The sequence below is a fragment of the Apus apus genome, chromosome 3 (genome assembly GCF_020740795.1).
Source record: "Apus apus isolate bApuApu2 chromosome 3, bApuApu2.pri.cur, whole genome shotgun sequence".
In the NCBI taxonomy this organism is placed as follows: Eukaryota; Metazoa; Chordata; class Aves; order Apodiformes; family Apodidae; genus Apus; species Apus apus.
In genome coordinates, this window is record NC_067284.1 from 49,507,323 (window position 1) to 49,525,709 (window position 18,387).

General features: G+C 41.1%; 1 protein-coding gene across 2 annotated transcripts in view; it reads right to left on the minus strand.

Moving 5' to 3' along the window:
* Positions 1–2,829: 2,829 nt before the first annotated feature.
* The window catches only part of JAG1 (jagged canonical Notch ligand 1), a 36,514-nt gene continuing 20,956 nt past the window's right edge, over positions 2,830–18,387 (minus strand). For both annotated transcript variants that reach the window (XM_051614841.1, XM_051614840.1), the window contains exons 6-26: positions 15,879–16,009; positions 15,451–15,570; positions 14,900–15,013; positions 14,241–14,354; positions 13,341–13,454; positions 12,902–12,948; positions 12,179–12,352; positions 11,518–11,668; positions 10,786–10,950; positions 10,150–10,263; positions 9,446–9,559; positions 9,222–9,335; positions 8,981–9,097; positions 8,447–8,474; positions 8,234–8,319; positions 7,297–7,410; positions 6,974–7,083; positions 6,658–6,894; positions 6,202–6,333; positions 5,569–5,719; positions 2,830–4,783 (exon numbers count right to left, since the gene is read on the minus strand). In XM_051614841.1, coding sequence (XP_051470801.1) covers positions 4,326–4,783; positions 5,569–5,719; positions 6,202–6,333; positions 6,658–6,894; positions 6,974–7,083; positions 7,297–7,410; positions 8,234–8,319; positions 8,447–8,474; positions 8,981–9,097; positions 9,222–9,335; positions 9,446–9,559; positions 10,150–10,263; positions 10,786–10,950; positions 11,518–11,668; positions 12,179–12,352; positions 12,902–12,948; positions 13,341–13,454; positions 14,241–14,354; positions 14,900–15,013; positions 15,451–15,570; positions 15,879–16,009 — 2,905 coding nt within the window. In that variant the 3' untranslated portion in view covers positions 2,830–4,325. The remainder of the gene's footprint in view (positions 4,784–5,568; positions 5,720–6,201; positions 6,334–6,657; positions 6,895–6,973; positions 7,084–7,296; positions 7,411–8,233; positions 8,320–8,446; positions 8,475–8,980; positions 9,098–9,221; positions 9,336–9,445; positions 9,560–10,149; positions 10,264–10,785; positions 10,951–11,517; positions 11,669–12,178; positions 12,353–12,901; positions 12,949–13,340; positions 13,455–14,240; positions 14,355–14,899; positions 15,014–15,450; positions 15,571–15,878; positions 16,010–18,387) is intronic.

Sequence of the window (18,387 nt, forward strand, 5' to 3'; positions counted from 1 at the left end):
TCAGAACTTCTCATCTTTGTGTACACTAATAAAAAACATTAAGCCCTCTGCCTTGTGACTTGTTGCAGAGGGACTCTGCAAAGGGCTGGGGTGTTGACCTGGGCCCCTGGGTGGCTGAAGAGGCCAGGCCAGCTTCAGCCCCATGGCTGGAGCAGCTAAATCCAGTGGTCTGCAAGAAGCAATGTAGAGCATAGCCTTGTAAATTTTCTAGCTTGGCAGAGAGCTAATAGATACTATTAACTCCTGCTGTGTGTCAGCTGGTGTAAGAACAAGCCTTGTGTCGGTGGGAAGGAAAATTGCTTCATCAGCAGAATTGCTTGAGGATGCTCACGTTTAGGCCCTGAGCTGTTTCATGTTACTCGCTTGGGAGGCTGCAGATGCACAGGCACTACCTGGCTGTTTCTTGCTCCTATTAGCAATGCAGAAGGAGCAGTTCCCAAGGCTCTTTCCCCCAGTGACATGAATATATTGGCATTGGGGCTGATGTAACATGCACCATCAGCACCTTGTTGCAACTTCCCTCTATGTAAGATGGGCCCTTTCTAGGCGGAGGTGCAGAGGCTTTGATGTGGCTGTGTTCAGTTTGAGCTGGACCAAAGCCAGATTTGACAGGTTCAATCAGCTGTGGGTACTGCAAAGCAGAGGGTGGTGAGTGGGCTCATTTTGCTCTGTTTGTTTTCAAGCTCCTGTGATTAAATGGCAGCTCAGGAAGCACACAATTTTCAGTTCTTAGATGAACAAGGATCCAAAGAACAAACACACACCAGCAGCCCGAAACTTCTCCTCACTAAACAGAACATATCTTCCTAGAATAGTAACCTGTGAAGGGGCAAAGTATAATTTCCACAAAAATAAATGTTCCTTGCTATTTTAATAGGAAAGCCTTAAACTTCGTGTTTCTGTTTATTTTCATGACAGTGGAAGACACCCGATATAGGAACCCCAGCTTGGTAGTAGTTCTGGCCTTTGGAAGGCTGGTTTTGTTTTTAATTCACTCATGTAAATTCTGAAGCTACAACTGAGATACGAGGATACAATTTAAAAATATCATTATAGCAATTTCACAGAATCCTCTTCCCTCCCCCTGTACAACTCGAGTGGCTCTAATTTGATAACACTATGAGACAGTGATGAAATGAGTTCTATGGGAAAACAGGTTGTGTATGGACAAATTCTGCAGTGACAAAACCTCTGCGTGGTCAGTATGGTAGCATGTAGTACAGGAAAGGCTGGAAAGACAGACACAAGTATTGTGCTCAGAGCTTTGGCAAGTTTTGAAGCTTGAGGAACCCAAGTTTTTCTTTACAATGAGTCTTCAGAGATCTCAACAGCTTTGTCACTCTCTTGCTGTCTGTAATTAGTTTGCCTCAGTAGGTTTCAAAGTAGCCTGTCAAATAGTTGCTCCCAGGACTAGCAAAGCTTATTTTTTTAGATTATTTTTGTTTTCCTTAAAAGAAGGTAGATTTGTCTTTCTTTTGACAAATTTGAATGTAACTGTTTCAGGCATTTAGAAGGGGTGGTTCATTTCTGCATTGCTGAATTTGAGCCCTGTGTGAACAGTATCCCTCCTGAAAAGGGTTATTTCAGTATTAGAAGTACAGAAAAGCATTCGCTTAATAGCCTTACTTTGTGCTTCTGAGGCAGGTGGAAAAATTGTATTATCTCTAAGCAGTGTTTTCTGATATGACATTTGTTTTATTATAGATTGTAGAAGTCAGGGAGCAAAGGGAAAGAAATAGTTATGGGATTTGTTTGATGGGGAATTATTGAAATGGTCAGATGAAGCTGATCATGTTGACCTCCCAGGCAGCAAACTGATGATTCTCTGGTACTTAAGTTATGTGGCATGTGAGTGTGAAGAGTGAGAGCAGTCCCCCGTCAAGGTAGTGCAGAGACAAGTTACAAATCTCCTTTTAAAGGGTGTTTGAAATAAAAAGTAACACTAAATAGATTTTATAGACTTTTTTTTTAGATCACTGTAAAGCAGGTACAGAATGGAGCATGTCTCACTATCAGATGAAGTGTTCATAGTATTCGTATCACAACAATCTTTATATAAAGTATCTGTATTTACAACAACCAAAACACAGATGGAAAGGCCTAACCTTGCAGTGGGCTGGTTTCAGCAGAAATACTAGCAGCAGCCTGACCCTATTTTATATTATTTTTCAATCGAGATGGTTACACAGTTAATTGTCCCTTCAGATTTCTCCTAACCCCTTACCAGAACAAAGTTGCAGCTTCATCAGGAAAGCAGGTGAAAGAGAAACACACAGTAAGACAGCCAACCCATACCACCACACACAGCTCCTCCTAGCTGGGGAGGGCTGCATTGGTTAAGCATTAAAATCTGTTGATGAATATTTTAAGCTTTTATTTTCTGCTTTACAAAGCAGTTTTTGCCCATTAGGAATCAGTAAAATCTATGGATCCTTTCCCATACAGCTCAGCAGTTTGTATCTTGCCTAGCTACTTAGATTTGGTTACTATCTGGTGGTAGGTATATAGCTCATTGGCCCATGCAAAGGAGACATGTTGCACAATTCCAGTCATACTGTCATCCTCTTAGAAGTACTCAGAGGGACATAAGCCAAAAGACACCCAGAAGAAGGGACATGCTGCTTTCAAAGCTCTTCGATCTGATTGGGAGCCAGAGAGGAACGTGTAATAATAATTTGACAAGAACTGACTCCACCAAAATCAACAGCAGGTCTGGAAACGTCAGCCGACACCTGGCCCTGTTTCTCCACTACTGCCTAGTCAGGAGTGGCTCCAAGCTCAATAATCTCCACGCTCTTTTATGTTTTCATACAAAAAATTTAATAAATATTACTTTTCAAGATTTATTGCCAGGAACAACACATCAAAGATGCATTTTCATATAACACTAATATCACAATACAAGGTATCTTCAGGATCTCAATGGTTAACCACCGAGATTACTATGTTTATAAGCCTTTTGATCTTAAACGTCGTAATAGCACTTTGATTTCCTCACTTGTTAAGGCGGGCAGTGTAATCTATGGCAAACCTACACAGTGATCTTACTGGACATTCTACTGTTCAAGTATTCAACAACTAGCTTATTAGAATACTCCCTAAATGCAGTAGATTACAAAAAAAGTCAAATCTACAAGTGGTTCAGTATTACATATTCATGGTGAGAAAAAAAAAATAATCAGAATTTACAAAATAAGATTTCTGTGTTTCCAACTTCACACGCTAATTTGATATTTTAATTACATGCAACCACTCACATTTCATCTACAAAAAGTAATAGCTCAATTTTGTTCCCTTAAACTGCTTCTTAGCAGATTATCTGCCTGTCACTCTTTTTTCAAGTCTAAAGCAGCAAAAAAATTCTTCTAGTCTAATTATCTAAACTGCCTCAGTCAGTACTTACAAATAGTCTTTAAGTGATACTATGGAAGGTGTTTCAAACTTTTGACATTGTACAAAAACCAGCATCAAGGCATGAAAGCCCATCCTATTAAAAATAAACTATTTTAGAACACCTTAGTTTTGGCATATAGGCAACATGTAACAAGAAAATAAATTCAAAATAGAGAAGCCACAAGCTTATGATGCTATCAAAAACCTTCAACTCTAAACACATACATATAAATAAAAAGGAATGATATTTTAAGGCTCTTGATTATTAAGTTAATAAATCAAATATACACAGTGATTAATAAAAAAGAATTATTTACATATCTATACAAACTTCTATTTTTGACACATTTTCCTCTTTAAATTCTTCATTTACCAGCAACTGCTGACAAGTTCCCCCCACCCGCCCCCAACAAAAATACAATAAAAAAATAAATAATAAACTTATTTGTGATAGTTGCTGTGGTTCCGAGCTGCAAAGGCACTTTCAAATACAGAACTAGTTGTACGTCACCATAAAACCAATATACAAAAAACTCAAATTCAATAAATATAAATAAAATGTATTATTCTAAAGAAACTGTATAAATCGGGACATCTGGCAGAAAAAAAAAAATTAACACTAAGGAAGAGTAATAAGGCTATGTGATACCTTATGAAACATTTCCATGATGTATCAGCTACAGCTGAATTTACACGAGGGCACTTTTGACTAGTTTTGCATAGATGTGAAATGCAGCACTTGGTATTCCAGCCAACCACAGCAACTATCATTGCCAGTGTAAGCCAGCTTGTCAAAACTTAAATTAACACAGGGATTCTAAGTAAATAATAGCCTTAGACTCAAATATTACACAACAGTTTAAGAACTACAAGCTCTTGAGTGCCTTTATAATGGTATTTAAAGGCCCTGCATGGCAGCACCCCACTGTCTGCTATACAATGTACTCCATTCGATTTAGGCTTTGTGCACTTTCCAAGTCTCTGTTGTCCTGTTTATTTGTCCAGTTTGGGTGTTTTGTAGGTGTGCTGTTGGGGGGCTTTTCATCTCTGTCTACCAACGTGTACACTGGCTGCTTGGCAAATCGGGCCTTCTGCTGGTGTTTGTCCATGTCGTCTTCCTCCACCTCTGAATTGTGTGTCCTTATTTTGGCGATTTTGGAGTTCTTGTTTTCATAGTCTTTGATCGGGACAGTATTTGCTCCATGTTTCTCAATGGGGTTTTTGATCTGATTCAGCTGCTCCCTCACATTGTTGGTAGTGTTGTCATCAGACGCTGTGTGAGTGTGGCTGCTCTGCTTTCTGCGCTTTTGGATGCACCAATAAAACACAGTTACCAGACAACAGATCCAGGCTACTGTTAGGACTGAGCTCAGTAACGGCACCAAGAAATCTGGAAGAGAGATGAGACCAGTTAACCCTGCTGCAAACCAAGTGTTCCACTCCAGCCTTTCTATAAGGAAAACAAGTCTCAGTTCTTATTTTTGCACTGGGGTCCAGATGGTAACGTTAAGGACAATGCAGGCTCTTTTAGAATAAGGGGTGTCTAAATTGACTTTAGGACTCTATAGTACTGCCTGGTGGCCCTGGTGGAAAATTTCTTCCTTCTACACACAGAGCCAGTCACTGTTGGCTTCATTACCCTGCCCCAGTCTCCAGCTTGGAAGGAACATCTCCTGGCCCAAGGGCAACTGCCTCCATACCCACCACGATCCTTTCCCTCTCCTGACCTGGTGGCTGCCAGCGAGCTGCCAGTGCGTGCCAGCGCTGTGAGGACAGCTGCTATGGGACACGTCTAACCTCAACACTGGATTCTTCTCATCTGGCCTGTGGCCTCACCAGGGAAATACACGTAGCTTTATGAGCCAGGCAGCGTGGCATCATGAGCTTCCTTCTTCCTTTTTTCTCTCCATCAAGAGGGCTGAAGAGTAGCAGCCCTTTTAATAAGTTAGGCCACTGTTTTAGAACACCTTTAGAACTTTGGGGGTTCTTTTTCAGTAGTTAGAATGTGATCAAAGCCTCCTTACTGTTCCCAGTTGACAGGGCCAAGAAGCAAAGATTCTCACACTTGCTACAAGCCTTACAAAGCAGGAAAAGCTCCCCCTGCTTTGAAAGTCATGTTCCTGCTGTTCTGGTCATGGCAAGCGTATGAATTTTTGGAGCCAAGGAAAAACTTACCCGTTTTGTTTTTCACAGGTCGCCGCTGCACTCTGACTTCTGCCACCGCAGCAATTAGCGTGTTGTTACCATCGCGCTTACTGACAAGGTCAATAATCTTATCTGTGATGTCTTTGATTGGGTTTTCATCTTCCCCTATATCTTCTGCAGACTACAGAAGAAGTCATACGATTAATGCCAAATCAGATGCACGGGTAATGCGCTATTTATAAACTTCCGCAATCAGTTAAGGCTCTCAATACTTTTAATACTTAAAAAAACCGACCAGAAACAAGCAACAAGCTCAGCTATGGGCAGAAACTAATAATGCAGAATTTTTGTCCTCATCCTTACAAAAAAAACAAAACAAAAACAAAACCACAACAAAAAAACCCCACCCTAAAAACAGTGCTCAGGAGGGTGTAACAGAAAAACTTTTTACTACCCGATTATAGTTGCCACCAGATGGTAGTTTTCAGGTACACACATGTGACCAGGATTTCTTCCTTAGTCTTAAAGGGAATTGGGATGGAAACTAAACCATGAGAAATGCTGACAAAACCAGGAATTAAATTTTTTATGGAATCCACATGTTGCACACATCTCCAAGCATTTAAATACTACAACATTTAAAAATATTCCAGGAATACTTACAATAGCAACATGTATTTCATTATTTGCCAAGTGTGAAGGCTCACAGGTAATATAGATAGAATACTCAACAGAAACATTCTTTAGAATATTCAGATTCCTCAATTCACTGCAAATGTGCTCTGTGGTAAGCCCCTGGAGGAGACAGAAAAGGTGTTTGCTTTTTAAATATACATGCACAGAAACACAGAGATACAAGACATTATATTTTTGCCCTGAAGTAAGAGTTCTCAAGGAAAGAGGAGGTGGAATTCCCTCCAATCTAGCTTTTGTTCTTCTCTGGACTCAACAGCATTTACAGCAGGAGCCAGTATTAGTCTTCCTATACCTTCCATTTTCTTTGGTAATAAGGGAGCATCAGCTTTTACTGCACTTTGACTCGTCAAAAAAGTGGTTTAGTGCTGCGGGAAGCAAACATACACGTGGCCACAGCATGGTGAGCTGTGTTCTGCTACTTACTGGTGCCATCATTTCTTTGTTAAAGGTAAAGGTGATGTTGGCACAGTTGTCTTGGTAGTAAGAATCAGAATTGCATTTGGTCTTCACAGGCTGTTGGTTGGAAGGCCAACATTCACCCGCTGCAGCACAAGGACGAGTGAAACAGTGGTCTTCTTTAACAGGAACACAAGCGTGTCCAGCCGGGCATTCGTTATGGCCTTTGGCGTGTATGACACAAGGTCGAGGACCACACCATACCTAGAAGAGATTAACACCACTAAGCCACTGCTGGTTAAGGACAGAAGACTGTATAACCCAAACCACAGCACAGCTGTACCTTAGAACAGGTGACTTTTCCATTCAAACACTGGCAGGTATTACAGTCATCATCCCACTTAGCCCCATCTGGCATCACTCGCACACTGGTAATGCAAGGCCTTCCTGTAACTGAATTGAACACAATGATAAACTTAAACCAGGAAAAAAGTGAAAAACCCTCCTTTCCTCAACTTATCTAAACTTAGTGACAAGTTTGCTTCTTCACTAAAGATGGATACTTATTTAAAACTACAACAAATACCCTCCCCCAAAGCCCCCATACAACCACAAAGCTATTAACATGCAATTACACATTATGCCCAGCTATGGCATCTGGAATACCTTCTTGGCATCCTGGGCCACTACGACCTGGTGGGCAAATGCAACGGTACCCGTTAATTTCATCTACACATGTAGCTCCAAAGGCACAGGGTGAAGACTGGCATTCATTGATATCTGTAATGGGAAGGAGGGGAAGTTAAAAACAAAAAGTTACCCTCTGGTATCCTTTTATTTTGTCAGAAAAAATCCAACAAAACACATGAAATTTGCCTATTGGGGCCTTATTTTCATTCTCTAGTGTCTACCTGAAGATAGGTTCTTATTAGCACCACCACTATCATCTCAGGGTAAGTTCTTTGAAGCTTCTGCTGTCTGGAATTAAAAGATCAAAACCTGACCTCTATGGCTACTGAAGCTTTTCAAGGACAAGGACACATTCTTCACACAAACATCTCTCTCCTTTGCCACACTCCAGTTTTGTCCCTATACTATGATCCTTCAACTGATGACAATGTTAAACCCCTTTCCAGTACTGCTACTAAGAAGCTTCTATTAAAAAAAAAAAAAAAAAAAAAGAGGGTTAGTGTCCTCCTACCTGTAATTATTATTAAATTACAGGGAAGTGCATACATCACCTCAGGGCTTGTAGGTGGATTATTAATTGACAAGGATTTTGGCTGGCACACTTTCATCTCAGGCAGAAACCTATGCCAGACAAACACACATTCTAACTGGGAAGACTATCCTGAAGGGCATTCTGCCCACTGGGCTGAACCAAGAGCTTTCAGCTCTAGAACAGACTTTTAAGTTAAGTTTTCTTTCATTTTCAGTGCAATTCCTGCCCTGTTCACATCTGCCACAGATCTAAGTACAGACAGGGAAAACATAGGACATCTATCATTAATCTGATCTACCACTTAACTCAATTAAGATGATTGTCTGGCAACAAGGTTCAAGTGAGACAAAAATGAAGGCAGAGTGCCATGGACACACTTACTGATCCTGCAGTCAGGACCTGCAAAGCCTGGAGCACATTCACAGCGGTACCAGTTGTCTCCATCCACACAAGTGCCACTGTTGTAACTATAAAGAAAAGTCATTATACACGTTAAAAAAAAACAACAACAAACCCTGCTACAGATAAAAAGAATCTAGAGTTCTAAAGCAACCAAAAAAAGCAAAGGATGAAAGAGAAACGTATTAAACTTACCAAGGATGAGGACTGCAGTCGTTTGTGTCTGCAAAGCAAAGACAGACAACGTTAATTATGTGGACTTTGGCTAATACAGCTCTACTGTCGGTAAAGAATGGTCAGACTTCCCCTAATGCCCAAGTTACACTTAGCTCAACTTTAACAAAAATATGCTGAAACTCTCTACTAAATTGATTCCAGGCTTCTACCACAAAATTTAACTACATTCTGGAACACATGTACACAGGAAGAGATCCTTGTAAAGAATCTAACAAGAAGAAAAATATGGAAGCAGACAGAGCTGCTGGTAGAAAAAGAACGCGGGAGGAAACAAGACAACATCTGTCTTCACTTAGCTCATTTGCAACTTTCTCATGCCCAGGTCAAGGCTCTATCACATAAAGTCATTAAAAACAAAGATTCAGGTGATGCTAAAGCCTACATCAAACAAGCTTTCCCTTCTGGTTTCAATCTTGACTCCAAGGGTGACAGGATGAGCTCATGTTCTCATCATGCAACACTCTGGAAAAAGTTCAAGCAGAGATGACTTACTCTGAGTACATGTGGGTCCTTCCCAGCCCTCCTTGCAGACACAAGTAAAAGAATCCCCGCTGACTACACAGGTACCACCGTTGTGACAGGGGCTTGGCAGGCAGCTGCTGTTCCTAGCTGCAACAGAAACAAGATTTGCCACTATGTTGTTAGAAAGCCATCAAAACTGAGCCAAGAGGAAAAGCTGAGGTCACACGTTCAGTGCTGCATCTGCTTCCTGGTGATTATCCAGGGTATTTACCTATGTTACAAGTGGCTCCTTCCCATCCTGCAGGACACATGCACTTGAAAGTGTCCCCCTCGTCATAACATGTTCCTCCGTTGTTGCATGTAGCCCCATCGCACTGGCTTTCACCTGTGAAGAACCCAAACTATCCTTAACACCAGGGCGTTCTTAATGCAATGCAAGAAGTTTAAGCAGCCTAACAGAGCAGGCCTGTGATGTTTTGGAAATGCTGAACTTACGGGAGTGGCAGGTTTTTCCTTTCCACCCATTTTTACATTCACAGAAGAAGTCATTGACCAAGTCTCGGCAAGTTCCTCCATTGTGGCAAGGGTTTTTACTGCAGTCATTAATATCTAAATATGTTAAGGAGAGAAAAAACACTAAGCAATGTTTACAGAATTGACACTTACTGCATGACAGGTGCTTGTCCCATCCCTAATTCTGCCCTGCGTTTCAATCATGGATTAAACACTTAAGTCAGTATTTTGAAGCTTTAAGTGCTGTCACAAAGACGACAACTATTCCACCACATTCCTCCAGTTTTTAATTTTGTTTGTCATCTTGTTTCAATAAATAAGAAGTGAAAAGACCTGCTACATAAACTATCTTGTCAGTCAGAGGTTAGGAGCCAAGTTCCTCACTTGTTTTCCTGAGACAGACAAAACGCAAGCATGCTATGCAGACACGCCACTCCTAGAACTGGATGTACTAATGCTAAGGGTTTCTTACAGAAAGGTACCCAAAAGGGTAGAGCTGAAAACTTGAACCGTAGGAGACCCAGATTCTACTCCCAGACCAACTTTGTAACTTGGGTTTCGTTCTCATTAGCCCAGTTTATGCTGAATTGGCATTGGTCACTGTTGTCTTGAAAGACAGTACCAGCCATTCCTTCCTGATGTTTTTGCAAGAAATGCTTCTGCTTGCTGAGGAATGGTTAACTTACTTGTTTCACAATATGTTCCTTCCCATCCATCACTGCAAATACATTTGTAGGAGTTGATGCCATCAATACAAGTGCCGCCATTTTTACAGGGGTTGCTCTCGCAGTCATTAATATCTGCAACAGTTTAGAGGAGAGGAGGGTGGAAGGGAAGAAAAAAAAAAACCACAACAAGGAATCAAACTAGAAGTACAGCTACTAGAAGGCATCATCTCATTGCAGACTACTTGATGCTACTTCAATTTCTAAGCCCCTTTTGAGAGGAAAGGATATAAGCAAGAGGAGAAATAACCAATGAACACTGCACTAAGTGATGAGCTTGTCACTCAACAGCCTGTATTAAAACCAAAAGTAACAGGAGACCTTAAGATCCATGTTAAACCCCACTATTAACTACCACAGACCTTGTATACATAAGGTTTTTAAAAACATACAATTCAAGGCCAGAAGGTTCATTACTGTGAACTTTCCCCAAGGCCTAGCAAATTCCAATCTGCCTCGCCCCAAACGGGATATGAAAACTTAAAGCAGTTCCAAGGTTCACTGTGTTACAAGAAAGAAACCTTAAAGTGGTCTGGGAGGAAATGATGGAAAGAAAGAGTAGGTGACAGTAAAACTTTTCATCTTTCCAGCTCTTACTCTCATGGCAGTAGGTGCCAGTGAATCCTTTGTTGCATTCACAGGTGAATTTTCCACCTGCTTGGCTCTTGCATTTTCCATGAGGACCACAGACATTTGAAGAAATGTAACGAACCCCTTCTGGTGTGCTGTTAGAAGCTACTGCCACAGTACAGCTGTCAATTACTGCAAAAAAAGGAGAGACCTGCATGAGAATTGCCAATTTTATTGATTTCTTAAACTAAGAGCAACATTTTCATTTGGAGTGATGGACATTTAAAAGACATACATATCACAGAATCATTTGGAAATTATTCCAAACCTATGATTTCCAACCATAGGTTGGAAAAAGACCTTTAAAGTCACTGAGTCCAACCGTAAACCTAACGGAGCCAAATATGCTTGTTGCTATAAAAGGACTATACCATCTCTTGGTGCACAAAACAATCACAGCATCTTATCTGAGGATTGCTGGACCACATCAGTAGCCTGGACTAAATTCAGCAAAGCTGATTATTTGCTACATGTGTTTTATGTCCACATTGACATAACAGTGTCTTCAAGTAGCTGATATTTATAAATATGACTCATCTTCTGACACAAACAGAAGCACAAGGCACAGGGCAAAATTCAGCCTCTTTGTATAAAGACAACTCTACGGACTACACCGCTGGAGCTGCATTATGGCTCCAGCCAGGGGAGGGGCAGAAACTATTGTCAGTCACTCCCGTTCACCTGCAAGGTAACACAAACCTTCACAAGGAGTTGTGCGGCAGTGATCTTTCAGGTGGGAGCAGTTCTTCCCTTCATAATCCTCAGGGCAGTTACAGAAATAGTCCATAGCAAGATTGAAGCACTGGGCACCGTTCTGGCAAGGATTTGGCTCACAATAATCTATGTCCAGCTGTAAGTAGTGCAGAAAGAGGAAAGGGAAATTAAAAGGGGGAGTAGGGGGGAGAAATTGGGGGGACGCGCTGAGTGAAACCGAAGTTTTATCATAGCTTTTTCATAGCTTTTTCTATGACAGGCAGACGTGGAATCTGACCTTTTTATCTGCTGCCTCGATGAATTGTTCATAATGCACAGAGTTTAGACTTGTAACTATTTCAGCAGACAGCACTCTTGATGTTAAACAGCCACTGGGAGTTCATAGTTAGCACTCAACAAAGCCTGATGTGCAAACACTTGCAGTCTGTTTAGCAAAAAGAATCCTCAGCAGCCTGTCTGGGGGTTTTTGCCAGTTTCTTCCCCCCCCCAATATATATTAATCAAGTGCTTTCCTGGCAGACTGACAGCGATATCAAGTACAACTTTATACTATGGTTCACTGGCTACAAGGCATTCCGTGTACAGATCCCAAGCGCTGGTAGAAACACCACTGACTGAGGGCCTGCCTTTCACCCATGCTTCTTACCTGACAGAGGTTTCCTGAGAAACCAGCAGGACACAGACATTGGAATCCATTGATTTCATCCTGGCAATGACCCCCATTCATGCAAGGGTTACTTGCACATTCATTGATGTCTTTCTCACAGTGATCGCCTGCATAGCCAGGTGAACAGATACACCGATAACCATTAACCAAGTCCTGGGAAGGAAGAAGAAAGTTTAGAGATAAGGTTTTTTTTCCTCCTTCTTCATATATTTAAAAAAAAAAAAAAAAAAAAAAAAAAAGCAGCAAGAAGACACTCCAAAAAATATAACCTCTTACTATGACCAATACCAACATAAGACACTAGCTCAAATTAAAACAAGGCAAGAGTATTTGGGGCAAAAAATAAACACACACAAACACACCAGTACTAGCTTACATTCTTAGCTTCCAGGCAGGATAAATTAATCCACATTTTTAAGTGGAGTTTCTACTTTTACAGTAGGTAGTTTGCACAACAACCAGCCCATTCACTGGTGACACTGACAGTGAAAATAAGTCATGTATTGCAGTTATATTTTTGGCTCCTGCTGTTCTACAGACACAACCAGACACGCTGTAGCATGACATAGGCCCTTCCCCAACTCGATGAAATGACAACTTATACCAGCTAATTGCTATTTTCCACACTGTTTGTATTTAGACTCAAATGTTTTAGTTACTGTTTCAAGTCTCAGGGAAACCAATAGAGCAAGGATGGCTTACCCGACAGGATCCTCCATTCTGACATTGTCCACGACAGTCGTTAATATCTGCAATAAAATTAGCGTGGTTAGAAGGCAAAAATATATTTACACTAGATACAGAGTTCAAGTCTCTCTCAAACTGAAGCTAGATAAACCTTTTGTCAAGCTTCCTGCATGCCTTCCTTGAGATAAGGTTATTATAATGGGTGGGAACCTTTTGCGATTCTTCTACTAGAGGCAGTGGAACTTCACATCATTGTTTTGGTCCCTTTATCAGAGTATAGCTACGTTATGGACTAATGAGTTTGATAAAATTGTGTATTTTCATTCCACACCAACTACTCCCCTTCTAAAAACATCAACCGCTGGGACTCTGAGGTTTAAATCCGAGTTTAGAACTTGGAGGCATACATAGAACACAGCTGGCCTTTAATAAAACCAAGGACATACACACTTACTTATATCACAGTTGTGGCCAGACCAGCCAGTAATGCAGTCACAATAGTAGCTGCCAATCAGGTTCCTGCAGGAGTTGGCATTGACACAGGGTTTGCCCTCACATTCATTCGCATCTGAAAAAACAATGTGAATGGCCAAATGCAGGGCTTGTGGGGCAGGGGGGGAGAAGAAAAAAAAAGCCTACAGCTGGTTTTCACAGCAATCATCAGCAGTTTGTTCAGATCTAAGAGGAACTTGTAATATACAGCACAGATTAACGTGACTTGAGTGAACAAAAGTCAGTCTTACATCAGTCTTTGGAGTCTCTTTTCAATTTTTCTGCAATTAGAATAGACAAGCTATGCTAATCATTTGCTAATTACCCAGCCACTCATCAAGAGCAACTTCCCACACACACACACACACACACATCTCAAACAAGCATTTTGAAGGAGGAGTGATGCAGCCTGGTCACTGGGATTAGCGTGTTGTGTAAAGAATGCAGACAACTCATTCTTCGTGAGATCATCCACATTTTGGAACCCAGCTGTGAACTCCTTGGTCTGGAGGAGTTGACATGGCTGAAGAGATACAGCAATTTTCTCACAGGCTAGAGGAGAAGAAGTACGTGTGGGGGTGGGACTGGAAGGCACACACATGCACCCTCCCCACTTCAGTTAATTTACTGTTTAAAGTAGGTCTCCTTAGCTTAGTTAACCATTTCCTTCAACTGCTAGCATGCATCAGCGAAACAACAGAAGTAAGCCACTCAATGCTTTATGATTGCCTAGACCCCAGTTCTAGTGCCAGAACACATCCATATAGGCTTTGGAACCATAAATGTGCCTCATGCAAAGAGCATGACCGCTCTTGCATTTACCTCCCCACGCGAGAAACAGTGGATGAAAAGCAGTTCTCACCTAGTTGGCATGTTTTGCCAGTCCACTGAGGTGGGCAAATACACTTAAATCCATCAACTAGATCTTGGCAAGTTCCTCCATGACCACAGGGATTTGGAGAACAATCATCAATATCTGTAACACAGAGTAAGGAGAGGCTCAGCTGTTACAAAACAGTGTCAGTAACTGACAAATATGATAAAAGGTGGCTGTTACTAGGACTTGCCCTGAGGAACACAAAGACAACAGGACTTCAGTTTGGAATTTCCAGGTCTACTGTGATTTCAGCTAAAGCCTCCACTTATTTTTAAAGTAGTGTGAAAGTGGGTTCAAAACACAGAGGAAAAAGTTAACACCTGTAGCCCTTTTGCAAGTGGAAGTCAGGTTTTGATTCAGCAAGTCTCTCAAAATAGTATTTTAACTACTTGCCACAACGCCACAAAAATTCAGTGTTCTGCTTCTTTCAAGGAGCCATTGGCCATTTTGTCCCTTGCATTTAAAAAAAACCTTGGCACAAACAAAGGAGAAGAGGGTGCAACCATGGTATAAATTCCTGCTAAGAACCAATTCTAAAGCTGGGAAAGGCTAAGAAGGCTGCTCTGTAAGTCTTTCAGGGAACTAAAAGACTGATCTAAACCATCAAACTAGCACGTTTTTAATACAGTTTTGGAAGGACTTACTGTCAGTGCAAGTTGGTCCAGCCCAGCCAGGAGCACACACACATTCAAACCCTGCAGACGTCTCCAAGCAGCTCCCTCCGTTATGACAAGGGTCAGAAAGGCAGGCGTGCTCCGCTGCGATGGGACAGAAGCACGTCACGGTAGAGCCTACAGTGGTGTCACCAGGAGCCATCCCCCTCCTCCCTCAACAGGCTTCTACTCTAGACACACCATCATCAGCCTTGATGTACTGCACTCCTGGGAGAACTGTGAATCAAAAAGCTGCCAGCCAGCAGGAAGTCATCTTCCTTGCTTAACTCAACACTGACTCGCACCTGCCCAAGTTAGAGCAGGACGAGGAGAACTCTCTAGTGAGTAGGCTGATGTTCAGAGATACCAACTGTTCAGGATGGAGCATGAACAAGCAAATCTGGATCTTTGCAGCTAGCCCTGACATCACTATTAGAAACTGACCTTTCCCCAAACTCATAAAACGCATTGAAAACCAGCCACTAAAAGATGGCAAGAATTAACAGCCAAGTGGCAGCTCAGCAGCTGCATCAAACACTCACCAATTTCACAGTTCTGTCCTGAGTAGCCCTCAGGGCAGGAACACTGATATTTATCAGGGCCAGTATTGCTGCAGGTACCACCGTTCAAACAGGGTGGGTGGGTGCCACAGTAGTTCAGATCTGCAAGAGGTGAGGAGCATTACAGCCATGGTTGGAAAAGAACAGAAACATCACCACATGCACACTGTGTTCCATTATTCTAGAGCCTTTACTGAATACCTCTGCACACAGGAGTATGACAGGACATGGAAAACTTAAAGAGTATTTATGCTAACACTACCAGAAAAGCAGAGGAGACAACACTAAGTAACTGAAGGACAGAACTCCCACCATGTTTCAGGAGGCTCACTTAGCCTTGCATGCACTTTGTCCTTGCTAGGTCTGTCAGTGTCAAGTGTCACCCTTGGCGATCCGTAAGATTAGCATACCTTTGTCACAGAGCTGACCACCCCAGTTGGTTTCACAGAGGCATTGCCATGGTTCAATGCAAGTGCCATGGACACATCCCGGGTGTGGAATGCACTTATCACAGTACTGGCCTTGCCATCCATACTGACACCTTCATTTAAAAAAAAAATAAAATAAAAATTAGAAGAGAGAAACAAACCAAAACTCCATTAGAATTGCTCTGTGTACGTGACTGTAGAACTCCAAAGCTTACAGAAAGACTAGGGAGGTGGGGGAGAGAAGGACAGGATGAGGGGAAGGGAAAAAACTATTCAAGGTTTGTTTAATGGTTTCTTGTAAACAAACATTTTAGTGATTTTGCCAAGGTCTCTGTAGCCAGCCCTGAGTAACTGTTCTGAGAGAACCAGCATGAGGCCATTCAGCACAATAATACTCTTTTGAAGCCTCACACAAATGTGGCAGAGAGGGTGGGTGTACACTACAAATCAATCTCTGGACTTTGACAGGGTGCTTTAGAAACTGAGGGGGGGAGAAAAAGTCAGTGGAAACAACAGTTATCTAGAGATCCTCATGAATACAAGGTTCCAGGCATTTCAGCCACGCTGGGACAAACAAAACCATAAGCACCATCTCTGAGCCCTCAGCAAGGCAAAATGCAAAAATGCAACAAAGCATTAGGAGTTCTCTGCTCCATCGGAAGTTAACCTTATCCTGAGCTAGAAGACATCTGCAGAAAGCATGAACTGGGGCACAGGAAGAGATTTAAGGAAACATCACACATCAGGATTTTACATGTATTCGAAGATCAGTTGTTGGCGTATTTCAGGGTTTGATTTATGCCAACCTCTTTTCAGGGACTAACTAAAACATGACCAATTCTGAGAAATTTCAATTTCATGTCTGAAGAAAGATTATTATTTAAATTATTTATTTCAACTATCAATGAGCTACCTGAATTCTATACTTAAAAGGAAGTAAAGCTTCCTTAAGGGAAACCTCATTTTTGCTTTCCTTTAGTTCTCAATAGGAAGGCCGAACACTGATTCTTCAAATTAAAGTTCATCTATAGATAGAAACAAGGAAAACAAGTCAAAGTGAAAATAAAGGGTTTGTTGAAGTACTGTATTTCATTAACAGGTCCTGAAAGTAATTGATCAGCAGCAATTAAGCACTAAGCTGTCACTAAATTATGAAAACAAACCTCATCTGTACAGAAGTCATCTAAGCTTTTACTTAGAAAACCCCCCACCATTCTTCTACTGGCAATTTCTTCTCATGGGAAAAAGCTAGAAGATCTAGCAATCACACACAGCTAGTGATAAGTCCAAATTCCCTTCTAAAAATGTCAGGTGACAAACTACATCCTACTTAACTTTTTTTTTAATAGCTATTTCAATGGCAGCCTATTCCAAGCCAATGGGAAATTCTTACTAGCTTTTATGTTAAAAAAAAAAAAAAGCTAGTCCAACTTATGCATCTTTGTGTGCAAAGAACATGAAAGAAAACCAGATCAGGCAAAACAACCTCTCTCAAGTAGCTCTTGGAAGCTCCCTTCTGTATAGGGAATATAAGAAGAATGCACGAAGATCAAAATTTAGGAACATACTCTTTTTAATTTGCATTGCATTCGAAGCAACTTGCCTGTGAGCTTATACACAAACAAAACTAAGGGACCTCACCTGCAAAAATAAGTATCCAAATAAAAGGATTTTACTCCTTACTGCCAAACCAAAGTGGTGGGTTTTTTTGTTTTCTTTAAAGCTAGTATAACTAGAAACAAGTGATTTAAAAAAATACAAACAACACACAGAAAAAAGCCATGAGCTTTAGAGCCAAAGATACAACTTTCTTCAAACATCAACTTCAAAGTGTAACAAACAAAACTGGATAAAGGCTATGGGCATGTAAAAAAAGTAAGATACCAATTCCAAAACAAGATTCATGGCAATAATTCTCGTTTAATAATATGTATGCGGTAGTTTCTCATGAGAAATTTAAAGTTAGCTTTCCTTGTATAGTGATTCATAAGTAAATATGGTTTTGTTGGCTGGCCTGCATTAAAGAAAGTGACTTGCACCAGAAGGGAAAAGGATATTTTAAGAATGTTTGCAAGTTGTCTATTGTACCAGAACCCAGAGCAGTTTCTGCTGGGATGTTATTTTTAAACTGTTGCATTTGTAACATGCAGGCTATATGACTCATCAGAACTTAAAAGAAAATAAAATCTTGTTTCTGTGTTCACTTTAAAGATATTGGTCTAACTTGGCAAGCAGAAGTTATCTGAAAGCACCAGAAGGACAGCATTGTTTCAAGACTATGCAAATCAAGTGTGGGAAAGTTGCACCTTAAGTAAATAAGAGCACTAGTGCATGTCTGGGCAGTGAGTGGGAGGTAAGAGACTTAGAAAGAGAAAGGAAAGAAAAAAAAAATCTGGAAACAAAGCCTGTTGTTCTGACTAGGAGACAGCAACCCCTACAAGGCATGTTTATTCTGATGACAGAAGCACAGATCACTGGTAGCCTTGACTGA